This window comes from Apodemus sylvaticus, chromosome 16 (assembly GCF_947179515.1).
Source record: "Apodemus sylvaticus chromosome 16, mApoSyl1.1, whole genome shotgun sequence".
Taxonomy (NCBI): Eukaryota; Metazoa; Chordata; class Mammalia; order Rodentia; family Muridae; genus Apodemus; species Apodemus sylvaticus.
Genome location: NC_067487.1, coordinates 64628979 through 64649398, shown reverse-complemented (window position 1 = coordinate 64649398; position 20420 = coordinate 64628979). Strand labels below are relative to the sequence as shown.

The following is a 20420-nucleotide window of genomic DNA, read 5'->3' as shown; positions in this document are numbered from 1 at the left end:
ATATGGCTACAGAATGCATGTGTGTAAGTATGCACATATACATATATGCATCATAGCTTTTCTTTCAGATTTCATTAGTGGTTTATAGGAAAGGGAAATACATCTCAACAAGCAACTGCTTTAGGACTAGATCGTCAGTTGCCTGCACGCTCATGACAGATTACAGATTCATGATAAAGAAACCATGGGACAAAGGTTTATAGTTCTCTAAGGCCCCGGGAGGAGTCTGCCACACGGAGCAGCTCTCCTGTTTCTCCAGTGTTTTTATGATACGAAAATCTATCTATCCCAGCTGCTGCTTTCAGAAGCGTTGTGGTGCATTTCTGAGCACAGAGGCTGTTAGTGAGCACGTTTTCAGCCTCAGGCACACCTCCCGTTCCCTTCGCTTTGATTTAGGACAGCCAAAAGAAAAGGCAACTTAATGGTCAGAAAGACAAAAGATTCTGAGTTGTGGAAAAAATTAATTACACTGTAAATCTATTAACAAGCTCTGTTATTGGAAAATCGTGGCGGGCAATACTTTCTATAAAGCTCAGGCACACATGAGCACTGGAGGTTCTGCAGACCTGCTTCGTCAGCGATTATCCAGTTCTACTCAGCTGTGTGCCTTGTGTGGTGAGCGCCATAGCCATTTGTCCTAACAAAGTTTCTTTAGAGACAGTGATGTCAGGCCAGACTCGGTCTGCAAGCCAGTTTGCAAACCTTCAAAACACATCATTCACTTTGCCTGTCCTTCTACTCTCTCTAGAACCCTTCTGAAAATTTGATCTGCAGTAGAAGAATACAACGCTGCTCTGCTGTTTTATTAGGTTCTGAAATTTGGTACAGTTAGTCATTTTCTCAGATCTTTTTTTGTTTGTTTGTTTCATTCTGTTGTTGTCCTTAAGTGGAAATAAAAATCAGTATGATCAGTTACATTCATAGGATTCAGTAGCTGCGCTTGTGTAAGGTGCCGTGAAAAAGTGCCCAGCAAACGGGCAGGCCTCGGCGGGCCAACCCAAATCATTTCCTCTTGGTTTCCGTCTTACCCACGTACCAGCATGCTCATGGATCCCACGGCAATGGGTTTATCCTTCAGGTCTGGATTGTCCCTCATCTCTACAGCCGCATAGAAAGCATCCATGTCAACGTGAACTATGGTGCTGTTCAAATTCCGGTTCCGCTCTAATTCCATTGCAAATCTGTCGACCTTAATTTTTAAAACATACTTTTAGACAATATGATATCAGAACATTATTAATCATTAATTTTAATTCAGAAGGAATCTTTCTATCTGCCAATCTACTCATCCATCCATCCACTTATCTATTAGGTATATATTTTCTTACATCTATGGGTATGTAATTTATTGTTGTTTATTAAGGTTAGTAACTGCTTTAATTTTTCACACAGAGAGCCTATTTTTAGTCATTATCTTTTGGATTTGTGGGTAAGTGTGAATGCTTGCCTATGCATATGTGCTTGGGCCTCAGTGCCTTGGGCCTCTTCCTCTCTTGCTCTCCCCCTTATAATTTAAAACAGGATTTCTCAGTGAACTTAGAGCTTGCTGCTTGGTTGTGCTGGCTGGCCGCTGAGCTCTTGGGACCCACCGAGGACTGCTGTTTTGGTTGTGCTGGCCGGCTGCTGAACTCTCGGGACCCGCCAGTCTCCCTGCACAGTGCCGGGGTCACACACGTGATGCCACAGGCCCAAACTCAGGTCCTCCCCCTTACACAGCAAGTGCCTTCCTTACCCACTGAGCCCTCTACCCAGGCTGACAGCCCATTTTTAAATGTAAGTTCCTAGTGATTCTTCTTTCTATTCTTCCAGGAATAGAGCAGGAACTTACCAAGTATTTAATGAATAAGGGAGCTATCCCAGTTACCTGTAATGATGCTCCTGCTGACCTAATTTGAAGAAACTTATTATAACTGAAAGTTTCTATTTAAGCAAATTAAACAATTCCCATTTGACTCAAATTGTTAACGTCTTAGAATAGAACAAAGGAAATGCACAATAAGAGATTAGACCTCTGGTGCATGATGTAACGCTACATGATGCACAAGCAAGCATGCTGATGAAGTACACAATAAGTGTTCCTTCTCTTTACTTCACTCACAGTTCCAGCATCACTGCAAGCAGTCAGGGCAAGAACTCAAACAGGGCAGGAACCCGGAGGCAGGGGCTGACACAGGCCATGGAGGGTGCTGCTTACTGGCTTGCTTCTTGTGGCTAGCTCAGCCTGCTTGGTTTCTAGAACCCAAGACATCAGCCTAGAAGTGGCCCCACCCACAATGGGCTGGGCCCTCCCATTGCTAATCACTAATTAAGAAAATGCCCTACAGGCTGGACCACAGTTCGATCTTATGGAGGAATTCTCTCAGTTCAGAGTCTCTCTACCCTGATTCTAGCTTCTGTTAGGTTGACATAAAACTAGTCAGGACAAGAGCTAACATCTCAAAGAGTTATTCTATACAAATTGCAATTAAAAATTAAAGATGTAGCTTATTTTCCATAAAACCTTAATATACATGTCAAATATAACAATGCAGAATTGTAATCTTTAAGCATTTTTTGCCTCTTCGGAGAAAAATTGTTGGATTGAAAGAAAAAAGAGAAATGAACATAGACAGAAATAAAATAGCGAGTAAAGAACAGTTTACACAGCAGACATCCCCATACCGTCCTTTTATGGACGGCCTCTACAAACGCTCTCTATGGGCTTTCCCAGCTTACCCTGCAAAGGGCTATGGGACAGTCGCAACCTACAAGGAAGTTGCCTAGATCATTAATATAAATCATAACAGAAGACAGCTATAGAACAAGCACCCCACACACAGAACATGAAATCTACTACAAGGATCAACCGGAGGTATAACAGCAGCCGAGAAGAGAGGAAAACAGCCCCGGAGAAACCAGAGAGCTCTTAAATGAAAGCAATGACGTCATGAGGAGAGCCATGAAGCTATGCCGCGCCTGCGCCTGCCCGTCCCCCAGCACGTGCTGTCTTCAGCCTTGGCCTCACTCACAGAACACTTGTTTCGTGGTTTTACAACAGACACACTAGCCACCCACTAACTGGAGACTAAAACCGCAGTTCTTTTAGGATCAAGGCCCGAATCCCGTCTGTGTGGAGCAGACCCTGACAGTGTGCATAGGCCTACTCCTGCTGAGCCTGCCCCCGCTGACCTGAGGCACTCTCTCTCTGCCTTCTCAGGCTGCCCCCATCTACAACACCCTCTGAGCTCTGCCACGGCTTTCTTGGGCCAACTCAAACATCCTATGAAACTCAGCTGCAGCTTTGTCTTCTATGCCAGACAACTAGCGTTCTCTTTCTTGTTTTCTTGTTTCCACTGCGACCCTTATTGTAGTAGATAAGCTATAATAATTACAATATGCCTAAACGATGGATGAAGTAAGAATAAGGGAGTGGCATCTGAAATATTTTGGCTTCGAATAATAAAGAGAAGCAAAAGATAAACAGAAAGCAAACCGCGAGGGAAAACTCCTCACACCCATGATTACCGCTGGGATGGCCTCTTCTGCTAACTTCTCTCCTGTACTTGATGCAAGCGTGCAGCTGCCCAGAGGAAGCCTCACAGTGTGACTCATCCCTTCCATCTTCCTTTACTCTCTCCTTCCTCACCCACCCGTCCTGTCTGACCACTCTCTGCTCTCCCAGATGCACAGCGTCTCAGCTTGCCGAATTTTTCCCCCTTTAGTTCTCATTCACGGTCCGTTTATCACGCTTTCCCCTGAAGGCCTTTCACAGTCTACTCTGAGGCTGCAACATCCACCTTCTTCCTCCTGTTACTTCTGAGAACTTGTGTGTCACCAGGGTTAAAAATAGGGACTTTCCTCTGGGTCTCAGCAATGCTTCTCATTAGGCACGTGACAGGGGTTATGTTAGCCCCTCTCTTATGATCCTTATTTATAATAACTAATGGCCAAAGGCTGTTGATGGAATGAAGAGATGCTTGTACAAAGTGTTCTTGGAGAGGGATACGGCAAGGGCTCACTGACTACCTCTCATTTTAAGGCAGATGGGACAGTTATTGAGTATGTCATGGAATATGTTAGGTGCTTCCCAAGTAAGCTCACTTACTAGTCAAAATAATTCCGAGATTACAATTATTAGCCTTATAAATGAGAGAATGAAAGTTTACTAAGATTAAGAATTTGTTCTGAGTCACTGAGCTGACAGGCAGGAGAGCTGGACTTGGGGAACAGGTTACTCCAGAGTTGCTTTTTTTCATTATCTCACGATCTTTTCTAGCACACGCTTTGGTTGCTTGTCTTTGTTGTTGATGTCGTGCGTTTTGGAGACTCTATGTAGTCCTGGTTGACCCAGAACCCACTATGTATAACAGGCTGGCCTAGAACTTACAGAGACCCATCTGCCTCCTGAGTGCTGGGGTGAGAGGCGTGAATACCACGCATGGCTAGTAGACTCCGAACAGTCTTTAACACTGCTATGCCCATACTCTATAGTAATGTCATTTCTTTTTCAAATCTTCAATGTCTACTACATTTAGGACAATATTTTGAAATAATACTTTTTATTTTGTCTTAGTATCTCTGTATCTACCGAGTTGGTCCAAGTTAGTGAAGGCAATTGTTGAAATGGTCGAAGTGCACGGATTGGCTGCACGGTCTTCACAGAACAGAATGTGGATGTTTGTTTGTTCAGCTTATGAGCTCATTAGAAGATATGACAGCAATCAGATGGCTGGGCCTTCCAGGAGTGTGCTGAGGGTGCAGTCCAGGGGAGAATATTCAAAGAGGGTCCAAATGAACAGCCTGGCTCATGCATGCAGACTTCTTACCTTGGCCTGCCAAGCAGGAACTTACACTATCATATCACACATAATCAAATCTAGCATGTGGAAAATGTGAGTCCAGAATAGAAACATTTCCTATGAAGATATCTCCGTGCTCTGAGACCTTCTTGTCTCCTTGGCACTTCCTCAGGCTCCTCCCACGCACACAGCTTCTTTTAGAGGAAGCTCAACAAATGAAACAATTAAATAATCAACATAAAACACATTTCCTACCACTCCCGTTCTGAGAGATGCCAGCAAGGCTCCCAGCAAACACTTGACACAACTGGAACAAAGTCTGGAATTCTGCTGTTCAATGGAAGGCACTTTCTATTCCTTCCAGTTATCTGCACATTAAACTGCAAAATTCGTATGAACCCCCAAAAGTCAGAACAACACACCAGCTGTGTTCCTCTGTAACTATTAAGCTTCTATTAAAGATATTTGTAGATTGCAGACCAATAAAACCTAGCAAGTCTAGAAAGCAAATTGTTTACAGAATAGAGTCAACTTAGGCAGCATTGTTTTCAACAGAACACAATTTTTTAAACTTAGAAAAAAAAGTCCTAGCCGGGCGGTGGTGGAGCACGCCTGTAATCCCAGCACTCTGGGAGGCAGAGGCAGGCGGATCTCTGAGTTCGAGGCCAGCCTGGTCTACAGAGTGAGTTCCAGGACAGCCAGGGCTACACAGAGAAACCCTGTCTCGAAAAAAACCAAATCCAAAAAAAAAAAAAAAGAAAAGAAAAATAAGTCCTTCACACTTTAATTGAAACATATTCTGTATGTCTGCTCAGTGAAAATTACTATCAAGGGAGTCAAAAGATAAGTTAAACTAGAAGAAAATATTTGCAAACTAAGAGTCAGTGTGTGACTGATACTCAAAATACACAAAGGATTCTTCAAATTCAATAAAAAAAAAACAAAACTCAGCAATGCGATTTAAAACTAAGCATAAGGCCTAACAGACACCTCACCAGAGATTTATACATGACATCTAACCATATGAAATGTGACTCCTCACTCTACGCCAATGAGGACACTCAGTGTAAAATGATGTAACATCATCATCCTGCATATATCAGGATGGCCCGAAATGAGAACACTAACAACTCCAAAGACCAGCCAAAACAAATAGCAACAGGGCCTCATCCTTCACAACGAGAATGTCAAACAGTATGGTCATCTTGGAAGGCAGTTTGGTAGTTTCTTATAAAAAGTGAACTTTTTTTTTTCTTTTTTTAATATTTTTATTTCCTATATTCTTTTTTTTAAATTTTTTTTATTCGATATAATTTATTTACATTTCAAATGATTTTCCCTTTTCTAGCCCCCCCACTCCCCGAAAGTCCCATAAGCCCCCTTCTCTTCCCCTGTCCTCCCATCCACCCCTTCCTACTTTCCCGTTCTGGTTTTGCTGAATACTGTTTCACTGAGTCTTTCCAGAACCAGGGGCCACTCCTCCTTTCTTCTTGTACCTCATTTGATGTGTGGATTATGTTTTGGGTATTCCAGTTTTCTAGGTTAATATCCACTTATTAGTGAGTGCATACCATGATTCACCTTTTGAGTCTGGGTTACTTCACTGAGTATGATATTCTCTAGCTCCATCCATTTGCCTAAGAATTTCATGAATTCATTGTTTCTAATGGCTGAATAGTACTCCATTGTGTAGATATACCACATTTTTTGCATCCACTCTTCTGTTAAGGGATACCTGGGTTCTTTCCAGCATCTGGCAATTATAAATAGGGCTGCTATGAACATAGTAGAACATGTATCCTTATTACATGGTGGGGAGTCTTCTGGGTATATGCCCAGGAGTGGTATAGCAGGATCTTCTGGAAGTGAGGTGCCCAGTTTTCGGAGGAACCGCCAGACTGATTTCCAGAGTGGTTGTACCAATTTGCAACCCCACCAGCAGTGGAGGAGTGTTCCTCTTTCTCCACACCCTCTCCAACACCTGCTGTCTCCTGAATTTTTAATCTTGGCCATTCTGACTGGTGTAAGATGAAATCTCAGGGTTGTTTTGATTTGCATTTCCCTAATGACTAATGAAGTGGAGCATTTTTTAAGATGCTTCTCTGCCATCCGAAGTTCTTCAGGTGAGAATTCTTTGTTTAACTCTGTACCCCATTTTTTAATAGGGTTGTTTGGTTTTCTGGAGTCTAACTTCTTGAGTTCTTTATATATATTGGATATTAGCCCTCTATCTGATGTAGGATTGGTGAAGATCTTTTCCCAATTTGTTGGTTGCCGATTTGTCCTCTTGATGGTATCCTTTGCCTTACAGAAACTTTGTAATTTTATGAGGTCCCATTTGTCAATTCTTGCTCTTAGAGCATACGCTATTGGTGTTCTGTTCAGAAACTTTCTCCCTGTACCGATGTCCTCAAGGGTCTTCCCCAGTTTCTTTTCTATTAAAATCACATGACCTAGCAAATTATATTCCTTTGCATTTACTAACTGGAGTTGAAAACTTATGCCCTCACATAAAGGAGAGCATGGGCATCTATAAGCATGGGCATCTATAAGCATGGGCATCTATAAGCATGGGCATCTATAGCATGGGCATCTATAAGCATGGGCATCTATAAGCATGGGCATCTATAGCTTACTCCTAATTGGCAGATGTTGGGAAGCACACACGATGCTTTCCAGTAGGGAAATGGATAAGCTGTTAGACATCTGGATAAAGAATAATATTCAGCCCATGAAACCAGTGGGCTATCAAACCATAAACAACATAAAGTAATCTAAGCATATAGCATTAAGTGAAAGAAGCTAGTGTGGAAGGCTGCGTACTGCAGGATTCCGATGCTGGCCAGGGTGGGGCCTGGGACAGAGTGAATAGATCAGAGATCACCACAGATGAGCAGAGGAGAAGGATGGACAAATAGGTCACAAAGGGCTGTAGGGCAATAACTCACATTTAATAGAGCTATTGGTATGGTAATGGTGAATATATACCGCTATAAACTTGTTTGTACCTTTAAAACATAAAATATTAGTAATAAATTATTGATGCATGATAAAGACATGCCATCGTAGGCACATTAATTGCAACAAGTGCAGTGCACATCTGGGAGAGAGTGCTCGGCTAGAGGCTAGCCCATGTGAGGGCAGGGAGATCTTTACTTTCTGTGCAGTTTTTCTATGAACCTAAAACAAGTCTTAAAAAGAACAGCATTATAAGCTTCTAAAGTATGTGATCAAAATTAAAATATGTATTGAAAACCCACTTAGAATATATGGTAAAAAAAATCCTTAATACATAAGATTTTTTTTTCCTTTGAGACAGGGTTTCTCTGTAGCCCTGGCTGTCCTGGACCTCACTCTGTAGACCAGGCTGGCCTCAAACTAAGAAATCCACCTGCCTCTGCCTCCCAAGTGCTGGGATTAAAGACGTGCACCACCGATCAGCTCACATAAGATCTTATAAATGAAGAGAAATTGATAATAAACTCTAGAAATCTGGAAGAAGACAGCATTGGACTGTTTGTTGAACATCCAAATATATCTCTCCATTCTTTCCATTAAACAGTAAGGCTGGGCAGATGGCCACACAGCTAGAGAGCACATTTTATAGCTTCTCTTGTAGTCATGTGTGGCCCTGTAAGTTAAGTTGCTGCCAAAAGAATGTGAGTTTAAATATTGTTTACAACTTCTTTCTCACTTGTTTAACAGCAAATTATTTGCTTTTAATCCCCTACTCCCACACTACATCTTCCTCACTGGGAAATGGAACATGGATTACCTTTGTCAGACCAGTAATTATAACACCAGGAGATAATAGAATAGTATAGATAATAGAATAGAATAGATTTAAGGAAAATTTGTGGCCAAAATTACTATGGTAATAAGAGCCAAGGATGTCATAGAACCATGGGCACGGCGTAGCTAACATTATCCTGAAATCAGAACAGCTGTGAGTACAGGCAAGGGGCCCTCACAAGGTCCATCCCACTGACATTCCCTCCCAGGAAGAGTGGAGAGGGGCAGCTGGGCCTCACTGGAGACCACAAGCACTCACTCCTCCTGGACCCCGCTCCCCATCTGTATACACTCCTGCCCAGCTCCATGCAGCCATGGGTGGTTGTAACTACACAGGAGGCTAGCTGGAGGAGGGAGGGACCCCATCTATGCAGGCCAGCACCCCTGCTGGAGCACTCTCTCTCATCTCCCAGGTAACCCCGCCCTTCCTCCCTCACCTTTCGCCCTCACTGGCTCACCAGCCCAGACTTTTATGGGATTGTTGCTCCCTCCTGTCACCAGTGACTCTCTTGGGTGAATGTGTTTGTTTGTTCCTCTCTCTCTCCACAGGAACGGTAACTCAACAAGCGATTATTTTTTATTATGTAAGAAGAAATTGTTACTTTGGTTTTCTTATGCCACCCACTTAACCTGTCTCATAACAAACAGAATAAAAGAACACATCTCATAATGAGAGGGGGAGCGCCGTGTGCAGAGAGTATCTTCTCTGACTCAATAAAAGGCAATTAAAAGCAGCACAGAAAAGTAACGAAACTGATGGGATTTGGCTTTAAAGAAGCATTTGAAGAAAGCAAGACTTAGATATTGAAAATGTAAATTAATACAAGAGTGCAAAGATAGAAGACTATCTTCACAGAGGCGCTTATAAAATAGAGACTGGAACCAAGGTTGGGCGGTAAATTGTTAGGGTACCTCTCTACAGTGGAATGCAGGGAAGTGTCAAAAATGATGACTGACCCAACACACCGGTCATCTTTTGTGAGAATAGCAGCCACTTAAAAATTATCTTGTGACTGGGTTGGGCCCCTCACACCTGCAGTCTAAGCTCCCTGAAGGTTGAAGCAAGACAACTGTCAGGAGTCTGAGGTCAGCTGGGGCTGGGATATGAGATCCTGTCACATGCAAATAACCAAAACCAACAACCAAAAACCAAGATACCTACCACCACCACCAAGTTAAAATAATATTCTGGAAAAGTGTTTATAAAAAATGATACAGTTCAGTAGAGAAAGTGCATGATCTCTGAGTTCCACAGTAGGGTAAAGATTCTGTAGCATGGTGGATTCCTATGGCAATTGTATTGGTATGTTCAGTCGGGGTAAGAGGAAAATCACTTTGCCTTCCATGCCTATCTCCTTATCTGTAAACAGTGCTTTCCTCCATCCAGTGCTTTGTTAACATCAGATTTTAATAGAGAATGAACTCATCTACAACTTTAGTCTGATCAGCAGAACCATGATTGTCTTGAGCTGTCAATCTCCCATAGCGTCCCCTGAACCCAGGTTCCTTCCAAACTTTTCTGTTGAAAGAACTTTTAGTAGCTAAGAGAACTTTGAATTTTTTAATCTTTCACCCCTTCCCCCCCCCTCGCAATTTCTGGAGAACATAAAAACCTCTAGGTGTTTAGAAATCATTTCATTTAAAAAAAAATATGCACATTTGGTATTTAACTTGCAGTGTAACTTTTTATTTTACTAAACATGGTCACTCTAAATATAAAGAGTTAGAGTCCACACCCAGTTCCTCTCCCTCAAATCGGTCTTACAGCCTTGTCTTGCTGCAAAGCACACCCACAATAAAACAACATATGCTACGAGTTGGTCAAATCCCAATCCTGCAACTGTCTGTCCTTCGAAGCCAGTCAAGTAACCTCAGACTCCACTTCCTCTTCTGCACAGAGACAGGTGCAGAGCAAGGTTTAGCGAGCACGCGCATTCTGCATGCCTGCTAAATGAGCATGCGTAGCATGTAATGAGCACGTCCACCTCACCCTGTCTGCTGTAAAGACTTGACAGTATTGCGCTTCTGTAGTTAATTCCTATTCTATTCGACTTCCCCCTAGAAACCGAATAAATACCTGTAACTGAGCTTTCCTTAGTTGGTGGCTGGTAATTTGAGCTTTTTGTTGCATCATATTTTCAATCCGTTGATTGACTTGCTTTTCCTTCTTGAGCTCATTTCCATAAAATCTGGACCCCTGCAGAGAAAGCAAAGCGTAAGAAAAGCTTCAGAAGAAAAGGACCACCGAAGTATGCCACTTGGTGGCTAACAGTGTGACTCTGGAGTCACACTGATTTCTAAAGTTAGTTGGGTAATCTGAACATTACTTCACTTTTCTGCATCAGTTTCCTTGTGTGTAAAGGATGCCTCCCTGGCATGTACGAGGCCCTAAACGCACGCATGCATGCACACACACCCACCCCTAAATCACGTAATTCTTGTGAGATAGTACTACACAGAAGCAATCTGAGCTAAGATTTGTATTAAAAACCAAAGAAAAACAACGACAGCAAAGGAGCCCTCACTGTGGCGTGTCCCCGCGCCATATCTAAGTCTCAGCAGCTAGCTCATTCGTTTTCTCCTTTGTCTCTTTCCAGAACGTTAGCATTAAGTCATTTAAGAAAACAGATAATAAGCCACTGAATCAATTCTCAATGGCTTCACCACTGAACACAAGTGGCTGTCAATTTATCAGGCTGCAGACACTAAGTTATTTCTACATTTGGCTCTCCCGAAAAATGCTAGTATAGAGATTTATAAACAGTTTTGCTTGGCCATACATTGCCATTCCTCTTAATATGCATTTAACAAGGTGTTTCTGTGGTTACGGCAATGCACGTTTAACGCTTTGAGGAACCGCCAAACTGTTTTCCGTGACCGAATCATCACTGTTTCTGCATATGAAGCTCCAGCCTCCCCACATCCCTGGTTACACTTTCCACTGCCTTATGTATCGCAGCGATTCTGGCTGTCAGTAGTGCGGATAGCATCTTTCAGGGATTTTTAAAGCTGGATCCTATTAGTGACTAATGATGTCGAGTATCTTTTTGTGTTTGAGACCTGTGCACGTCTTCTTCCCTTAAATGCCCATTCATATCAGCGACCATTGTTTTGACTGAGTTGTTAGTGGTAAGCGGTTACTGCAACCCGGCAAACCCTAACATTCAGAGACACAGGCTTGTCTTGCAGTTTTGGTATGGTGATATATAAATTCATATAATGGAGGGAGAGATATAAATAGACAAAGTGGCTCTTTATTTAGAAACTCATAAAAAGTGTATACATGTTATCTGTATTCTATAGAGCAATTTCATTTCTAGATCTCTCTAATACAGCTGCACTTGCCAACATCTAAGATTAGTAAACGTAAGCCGGTCACGGTAGCACATAAGTTAAATCCCAGCAAAGGCAAGCAGATCTCTATGAATTTAAGGCCAGTCTGGGTTATATAATGACTGCCAGGACAGCCAGAGCTATACAGTAAGACCCTGCCTCAAAAAAACAAAAACAAAACAAAACAAAACCAAGACTCACTACAGTACTGTCTATAAAATCAAAAGATAAAAATGACATTTTTGTCGGTCAGTAACAATTATTCTGTTTAGACCAATAAACTACGTGCACATATACAAGCATAGCCCCCAATTCAATTATAATATTCTTTTACATGGGGGAAAAGAAAAAGAAGAAAAAAATGTGCATTCTTTTGTTTTTATATGCATATTATACAAAAAAATGTAAAAAAGAGAAAGCTTTGGTACCAAGGGCTCTTTTGGTAGCAAGAGCCACAGATTTGAAAGGCATTTCATAGCTTAATGCCATATTAAAATATTTTTAATTAATAAAAAGGATAGTAAATCAAACTTAATGTCTTTATACTAAAAACTGAATCATAGATATTGAAAGAAGCAAGCACACACCTTTGTGGCATCCATGATAATTTTGTTAATTTTCTCCTTATCCAACCCTTCCATGCCTGCCTTGTTATCGTTTAGTCCCATGCGGAGCAGAAGGTCATCTTTGAAGTTGTTGTCCCTTTCCTTTGTGTTATCCATGATGCACACACAGCAATTTCTTTCTTATTATCTGCAAAGGCATACAAAATACATACTGCTTTAGAAAGTGTCCACAGAAGGGCTGGCAATAACAACCATTAAGTACAGTGCTCGCATCATGCAAGAAGCTCAAGGTCCAACCCCCAGCATAGCATCCGAGAGAGGCCGCACACACTTGTAATCTTAGGACTAGGGAGGCACGGAAGAATCAGAAGTTCAAGGTCATCCCCAGCTATATAATAAATTTGAGGCTAGTCCGAGCTACATGCAACCGTGTCTGAACAAACAAAAACATTTTTTAGTTCTTGAAAAATCACTCCTCAGCTAGAGGTGGTGGTGCACACTTAATCCCTGCACTTGGGAAGCAAAGGCAGGTAGATGGATCTCTGTGAGTTCGAGGCTGGTCTGGTACTGGTATATAGAGTGACTTTCTGGAGAGCCAGGGCTACACAGAGAAACCCTGTCTTGAACACTCCCTCCCAACCAAAACCAAACCCTACTAAAATCCTTGCCATAATTATCCTTAGCTTTCTATCTTTCGGGAGACCAGAGATGAACATTTCCTGCATGTTTTGTACCAGCTATGCCATTTGCTGCCCTACATACACGTGCTAAGTAGCCCTAAAAGGCAGATGTTACTATTCCAGATGCTAACATAAATTTGCTGGACACATTTGTTAAAAAATACACCCAAGTCCAAACCTCACTTTTTTCTATAGAAGTTTTTTTTCATGTGCTCCCCACCTACTCAAATTCATACCCTTCCATTCTCTCATTAAAAAAACCAAAAACTTAGAAACAGAACACACACACACACACACACACACACACACACACACACACACACACAACCCAAACTAAACAAGCAAAAGCCCAGTAAGAAAAAAATGCCCAATTAAAGCAATTTGGGACAGAAAGTCTACAAAAACTTTGGGTTCATTTTGTGTTGGACATGTGCTGCTGAATGTGGGCCTACCCTGAAGTATCATTAATATACCTAGTGAAATTCCATTGGGGAAACACATTCCCAGTTGCAAGCAGTTGTCAACTAAGGACAGCTTCTTGATGAGGATTGGGGACTTGAGTCCTAGTCCCCTTCTCAGCAGTGGGACGATCTAGGCCTGAACCTGTACAGGCAGTATGTGTGGCCACAGTATGTGAGTCTGAGTTTATGTGTGAGTCTGTCCTGTTCAGAGGACCCTGTTTTCTTGGAATCATCCACCCCCTCTAGCTCTTACACTCCTTCTGCCTCCTCTTCTACAGAGTTCCCTGAGTCCTAGGGGAATGGTTTGATGGAGACATCCACCTAAGACAGGGCTCCAAAATCTTTTACTTTCTGCATACTGTCCAGTTGTGGTTCTCTGTTAGTTCCCATCTACTGCACGAAGTTGTTTCTCTTACGATGGCTGAGTGAGGGACTGATCTATGGGTATAGCAGAATGTTATTAGGAGATATTATATTGATTTATATAATATATGGTTATAACAGTGGTTCTCAAACTGTGGATCACAAACCCTTTGTTGGTCAAATGACCCTTTTACAGGGCTCACCTAAGACCACTGGAAAAAACAGATATTTACAATGCACAACAGTAACGAAGTTATAGTTATGAAGTAGCAACAAAAACACTTTTATGGCTGGTGTCACCATAATGAGGAACTGTATTAAAGGGCTGCAGTACTAGGAAGGCTGAGGACCACAGCTTTAGAACAGTAATGCTAGACTTTCCCTTAGGCCCATGGTCTATCTAGTCTAGGGTTCTTGGCTACCACAGTGGTGTCAGAAACAGGTTCCATCTCATGGAGTGTGTTTTAATCCAACCAGAGTGGTGGGTTACTTACAAATGTTTGTGCCACTATTTCACCAGCATATCTTGCTGGCAGATCACCATTACAGATGACAGGGCTTGTAGCTGGGTTGATAGTTATCTTTCTCCTCTGGTAGCATGAATGGGTACTTTCCATACCATGAACACGAGGCATTCAGGATGAAGCCTCTAGTTAGCCACCATCTCTACTTTTCCATGTTTGACGGAATTATATAAGTACTGTATCCGCAATAAGGACTTACCAACAGTTTTAGAAAACAACAAATAGCTTTGGATATAGCCTAAGATGTTTGGCAATTTCTTTGGTGTCACTTTGGCCAATGATTTAAATAGATGTAACCTATTCCTGGGACTGGAGGTTTTACGTGGTGGCATAAGATTCTAGTTGGGGCATTGTCTCTTACTTGATGACTCCATTTTGATTTCTTTCATATATATATCTCCTCCCCCACTTCTCTTCTTTCCTTTCCCCATTTAGTCCTCCCACTCCAAGAGGACTCCCTCTTATCACTGTTCCTTTATAACAATATATCCTAAATTCCCTTCCCTGGGAGATCCTCTCTTTCCTCCAGTCCCTTACTAGGTATCTAACCTCTGTTATACATACCATAGAATACACATTGAAAGCTTAAAAGCTAAGACCCACATATAAGAGAAAACATACAATATTTGTGTCTTTGGGTCTTAGTTTCTAGATTTATCCATTTATCTGAAATGTAAAGACTTTTTTTTTTTTAATGAGCTGAACATTCCATCCTGCTACACTTCATTATTCATGTATCATTTGATGGACAGCTTAGCTGTTATAAATTTCTGGCTATTATGATTAGAATATCCATGAACAAGTATCTCTGCAGTAGGATATAGAGATCCTTTGGGTATATGCCCAAGAGTGATCTAGTTGGATCTTGAAGTAAAATGATTTCCAGATTCCTAAGGAACCACCACGCTGATTTTCACAGTGGCTGTACAAGTTTGCATCTCATCAGCAAGTAAGGGTTCCCCAACCCCACATCCTCATGAGTATCAGGTGTCATTTGTTTTATTTATCTTGGCCAATGTGACTGGTGTAAGGTGAAATCATAAAGTACTTTTGATTTGCATTTCCCTGATGACTAAGGATGCTGAACATTTCTTTAAGTGCTTCTCAACCATTTGTGTTTTATCTTTTGAGAACTGTTTAGTTCTGTATCCCATTTTCAAACTGGGATACACACACACAAACTCAGATATGCAATTGATATAGATCTCTCATAATGTGCGGCCTGCTTCTCTGCCCAATGGATGGTGTCCTTGGCCATACAGAAGCTCTTCAGTCTTATGAGGTCCCATTTATTGTTGGTCTTACTGCCTGTGCTAGTAGTATCTTAAGTGTTTTCCTGTGTCATGAGTTCAACACTATGTCCTACCTCTCTTATATCAGAATCAGGGCCTTATATTGAGGTCTTTGACTCATTTGGAGGTATTTTATGCATAGTGATAAATATGGATCTATTTACATTCTTCTACATGCAATCATCTAGTTTAACAGCGCCAATTGCTGAAGATGCTGTCTTTTTTTTTTCTTTCTTCTTTTTCAGTGTGCACTTCTGGCTTCTTTGCCAAAAATTATCATGTATCTATAGGTGTGTGGACTTTAGGCTGAGTCTTCAACTCAATTCCATTAATCAACATGTCTATTTTTATGACAATTCATGATTTTTTATTAACATAGCTCTGTAGTCTTACTTGAGATTGGAGATGGTGATGTCTAATAGTTATTTTATCAACCAGAATTGTTATATTATTTTAGATATCTTGTATTTTTTGAGTTTCCATATGAATCTGAAAATTGTTTTTTTAATGTGGTGAAGAAAAGTGTTGGAATTTTGATGGGAATTGTGTTGAATCTATACTATATTACTTTTAGTAGGATGGCCACTTTCATTATATTAATCTCATCAACCTATGAGCATGAGAAATCTATCCAGCTTCTGGTATATAATTTATTTCCTCAATGTCTTAAAGTTTTTATTGTACAAGTTTAGATTAGATTTACCCCAAATATTTTTAGAGGGTATTATGAAAGGCATTATTTCCATGTTTTCTCAGTTTGGCAGTTGTATATAGGAAAGCTACTGACTTTTGTGTGTTTTGTCCTACCCCTCTTATATCAGAATCAGGGCCTTATATTGAGGTCTTTGACTCATTTCGAGGTATTTTATGCAGAGTGATAAATATGGGTGTTTAAACTACTTAAAGTGTTTAGCAGCAGTGAAATTTCCCAATGGTGTTTTTAATGCCTTTTATGTATAGAATCATATTATCTGCAACTTAAAAAAAAAACAAAAAAACAAAAACAAAAAACAAAAAACCACTGATTTTTTTTTTCTTTTCTATTTGTATTTCCCTGGTCTCTTTCAATTGTCTTATTGCTCTAGCTAAGACTTCAAGCACTGTACTGAATAGATGTGGAGAGAGTGGGAAGTGATCTATTGGTCCTCATATCCGTACAAATGCTTGAAGTTCCTCTCTGTTTAGGTTGACACTGGCTGAGGAATTGCTGAAACATACTTTATTGTGTTGGGGTATGTCCTTTGTTTCCCTAGTTTCTCCAGGACTTTTAACATAAAGGGACGATGCATTTTTGTCAAAGGCCTTTCTGCATGTAATGCGATGATCATTATGTGGTGCATTACGTGTAATGATTTATATATCCTGAACCATCTCTGCCTCTCTGGGTTGAAGCCAAGTTGATCAGACAATTGGACAATAATTTTGATGTGTTCTTAGATTTGGTTTGCAAGTATTTTAGTGATTTTTTTTTGCACCTATGTTCATAATGGATATTGGTTTGTAATTCATTTTGTTGGTCTTTGTATAGTTTGGTATTGGGGTAATTGTGGCTTCATGAAAAGAATCAGGGAATGTTCTTTCTGCTTCTACTTTGTAGAATAATTTAAAAAGTATTGACATTTAATTGTTGAAGGTCTAATAAAATTCTGCACTGAATCCCTCAGTCCCTGAGCTTTTTGGATGAGGAAACTTTTAATTACTGCTTCTATTTCATCAGGGGTTATAGGTCTGTTTAAATTCCTTATCCGGTCTTGATTTAACTTTGGGAGGCCATATATGTCAAGAAATTCATCCATTTCTTTTATGTTTTCCAGTACAGTAGATTACAGATTTTTAAAGGATGTCATTATTCTTTGGATTTCATCAGTGTCTGTTGTCATGTCCCCTTTCAATCTCTAATAGTGTTAATTTGATTTTCTCTTTCCTTCTACTAGTTAACTTGGCTATGGATCTGTCAATCTTACTGATTTTTCTCAAAAGCACCAACTCTTCCTTTCATTGATTCTTTGTATTATTTTGTTTTGTTTCTATTTCATTGACTTCAGTCCTTAGTTTATTTTTCGCCATCTTATTTTGAGTGTTATTTTTCTATTGTTGTTGTTCTAGAGCTTTCAGGTGTGTGACCAAGTTACTAATATGAGATCTGTCTGATTTTTTTGATGTAGACATTTAGTGGTATCAACTTGCCTCTCAGAACTGACTTCATCAAGCCCACTAGAATAGGATGAAGAATCTTATGTTTTCATTTTCACTCAATTCTAAAAAGTTTAATAGTTTCTTTCTTGGTTTCTGTCTTGACCCATTTTTCATTCCAATTGCGAATTGCTCAGTATCTGTGAGTTTTTAAGCTTTCTGCTGCTGCTGATATCCAGATTTCATCCATGTTGGTTAGAAAGGATCCAGGGTCTAATTTCAGTTTTCTGGTATCTGTTGAGACTTACTGCTTTGTATACAAGTACATAGTCAGTTTTCAAGAAAGTTCTATAAGCTTCTGAGAAGAAAGTATATTCTTTTGTGTTTTGGTGAAATGTTCAATAAATATCTGTAAACACAGGTCTATTTGATTTATGACATTTAACTTCAGCATTTACCTGTTTAGTTTTTATCTGTTTGCAGGTGAGTGTGGGGGTACTAAAGCTACCCACTATCACTGTGTGAGGGTCAGGATGTGATTTTAGCTGTAGTAGTGCTTCATTTATAAACTTGGTGCTCTTGTTAAGCCTCAAACTTTTATCCACTGTATAGAGAACAAATATAAAATAACACTACCATACTTGCCAAAAGTTCTCTACTATACACACATGCCAACTTCTGTTGCAATCATATGGACTATATATAGAGCTCAATTCTAGTAGCAAAACTATAGAAAAAAAATCCATTCACACCCAGGAAGTGATTGCATGGCAATGTTACACCACTTTTAAAGCTAAGAAAAACAGTGGAAGGTTCAGGCAGGAGGATCGCTTGGGTCCAACAATGAAAACCAGTCTACAAAACCCATACATATGAGGTAGCGATATAGTTCAGTGGATAAGATCCCTGTCCTGCAAGCCTGACAGCCTGAGTTCAATCTCCAGTTCCCACAGTGGACACAGAGAACCAACTTCCAAAAGTTGTTCTTTGACCTCTACACATGCTCTGTGGCATGCTTGTACCAGTTTTACACAGATAGCTGCACAGACAGCCAGACACACATATACACATACACGCATACATCACACACACACAATAATAAATTTTAAAAAGTTTTACTCAAAAAATATATACATAAAACTATATAACAACCTGCACACCAGATTTAATTCCCACGATTATTTCCTCTGGTTACTTATCAGAAAGAAAAAAAATTCAAAAACTAAGCAAGGTTATATGAATTCTGTATTATAACTCATCTAGTGAGCTGAAGAACTGGGATAGCATCTCTGTACCCAACTCTGACGCTCCCTTGCCATCAGTTACCACCAAATCAGGGTTCACTTACACTACAACTAAATGGCTAGGTGAACAGCAGCCATGTACCTACAACAATGAAATAGCCTCTCTGAATTTAAAGTCTTTCTTAATAATAATGCTGCTCCTATCCTGGGTATGATTAGAAAAAAATAAAAATTACTTTCATTAATTTTTTTATATTCCTTCTTTGTATTTAATCTTTTTTTTTTTTTACACTCCAAATTTTATTCCCCCATCCACCCTCTGACTGTTCCACATCCCATACCTTCCCTTGTCTCCACTAAGATGTCCCCACCTTCCCACCCAACCAGATCTCTAAACTCCCTGGGGCTTCCAGTCTCTTGAGGGTTAGGTGCATCATCTCTGACTAAACCCAGACCTGGCAGCCCTCTGCTGTATATGTGTTGGGGGCCTCTTATCAGCTGGTGTATGCTGCCTGGTTGGAGGTCCAGTGTCTGACAGATCTCGGTCCAGGTTAATTGAGACTGCTGGTCCTCCTACGGGGTCACAGAAGTCCTCAGCTTCTTCCAGCTTTTCCCTAATTCAACCACAGGGGTCAGCAGCTTCTGTCCATTGGTTGGGTGCAAATATCTGCACCTGACTCTTTCAGCTGCTTGTTGGGTCTTTTGGAGGGCAGTCATGATAGCCCCCTTTTTGTGAGTGCTCCATAGCCTCAGTAATAGTGTCAGGCCTTGGAACCTCCCCTTGAGTTGGACCCACTTTGGGCCTGTTGCTGGACTTTCTTTTCCTCAGGCTCTTCTCCATTTCCATCCTTGCAGTTCTTTCAGACAGGAACAATTATGGGTCAGAGTTTTGACTGTGGGATGGCAACCCCCTCACTCACTTGATGCCCTGTCTTCCTGCTGGAGGTGAAGGAATCTTTTAAAGAAAATTTTAATACTCTGATTTCTTAGAGAGGTAAAATTCTGGTGCGTTGATGCAGGCCTCCTATATTCCCATCACCTGGGAGGCTGAAGCAGAAGGCTTTACAAGTTCTAGGCCTGTTAGGGCTACACAGCAACACACTATTTAAAACAAAAATGTATACACTATTTATTCTCAAACACTGCTATATATGGCACCTCGCTGGAGACCTTTACACAGATCTTGATGCTCAAGTCTCAGTATATACGAAGTATGCCTGGGAGATCTGGATATCAGCATTGAGATGCACATGT

The 20420-nt window shown here is 40.7% G+C and overlaps 1 protein-coding gene across 2 annotated transcripts in view; it reads right to left on the bottom strand.

The window, feature by feature from the left end:
• Polk (DNA polymerase kappa) overlaps nt 1–20420 on the bottom strand; it is a 65304-nt gene that overhangs the window by 28439 nt on the left and 16445 nt on the right. For both annotated transcript variants that reach the window (XM_052160064.1, XM_052160063.1), the window contains exons 2-4: nt 12491–12656; nt 10648–10767; nt 1037–1189 (exon numbers count right to left, since the gene is read on the bottom strand). In XM_052160064.1, coding sequence (XP_052016024.1) covers nt 1037–1189; nt 10648–10767; nt 12491–12625 — 408 coding nt within the window. In that variant the 5' untranslated portion in view covers nt 12626–12656. The remainder of the gene's footprint in view (nt 1–1036; nt 1190–10647; nt 10768–12490; nt 12657–20420) is intronic.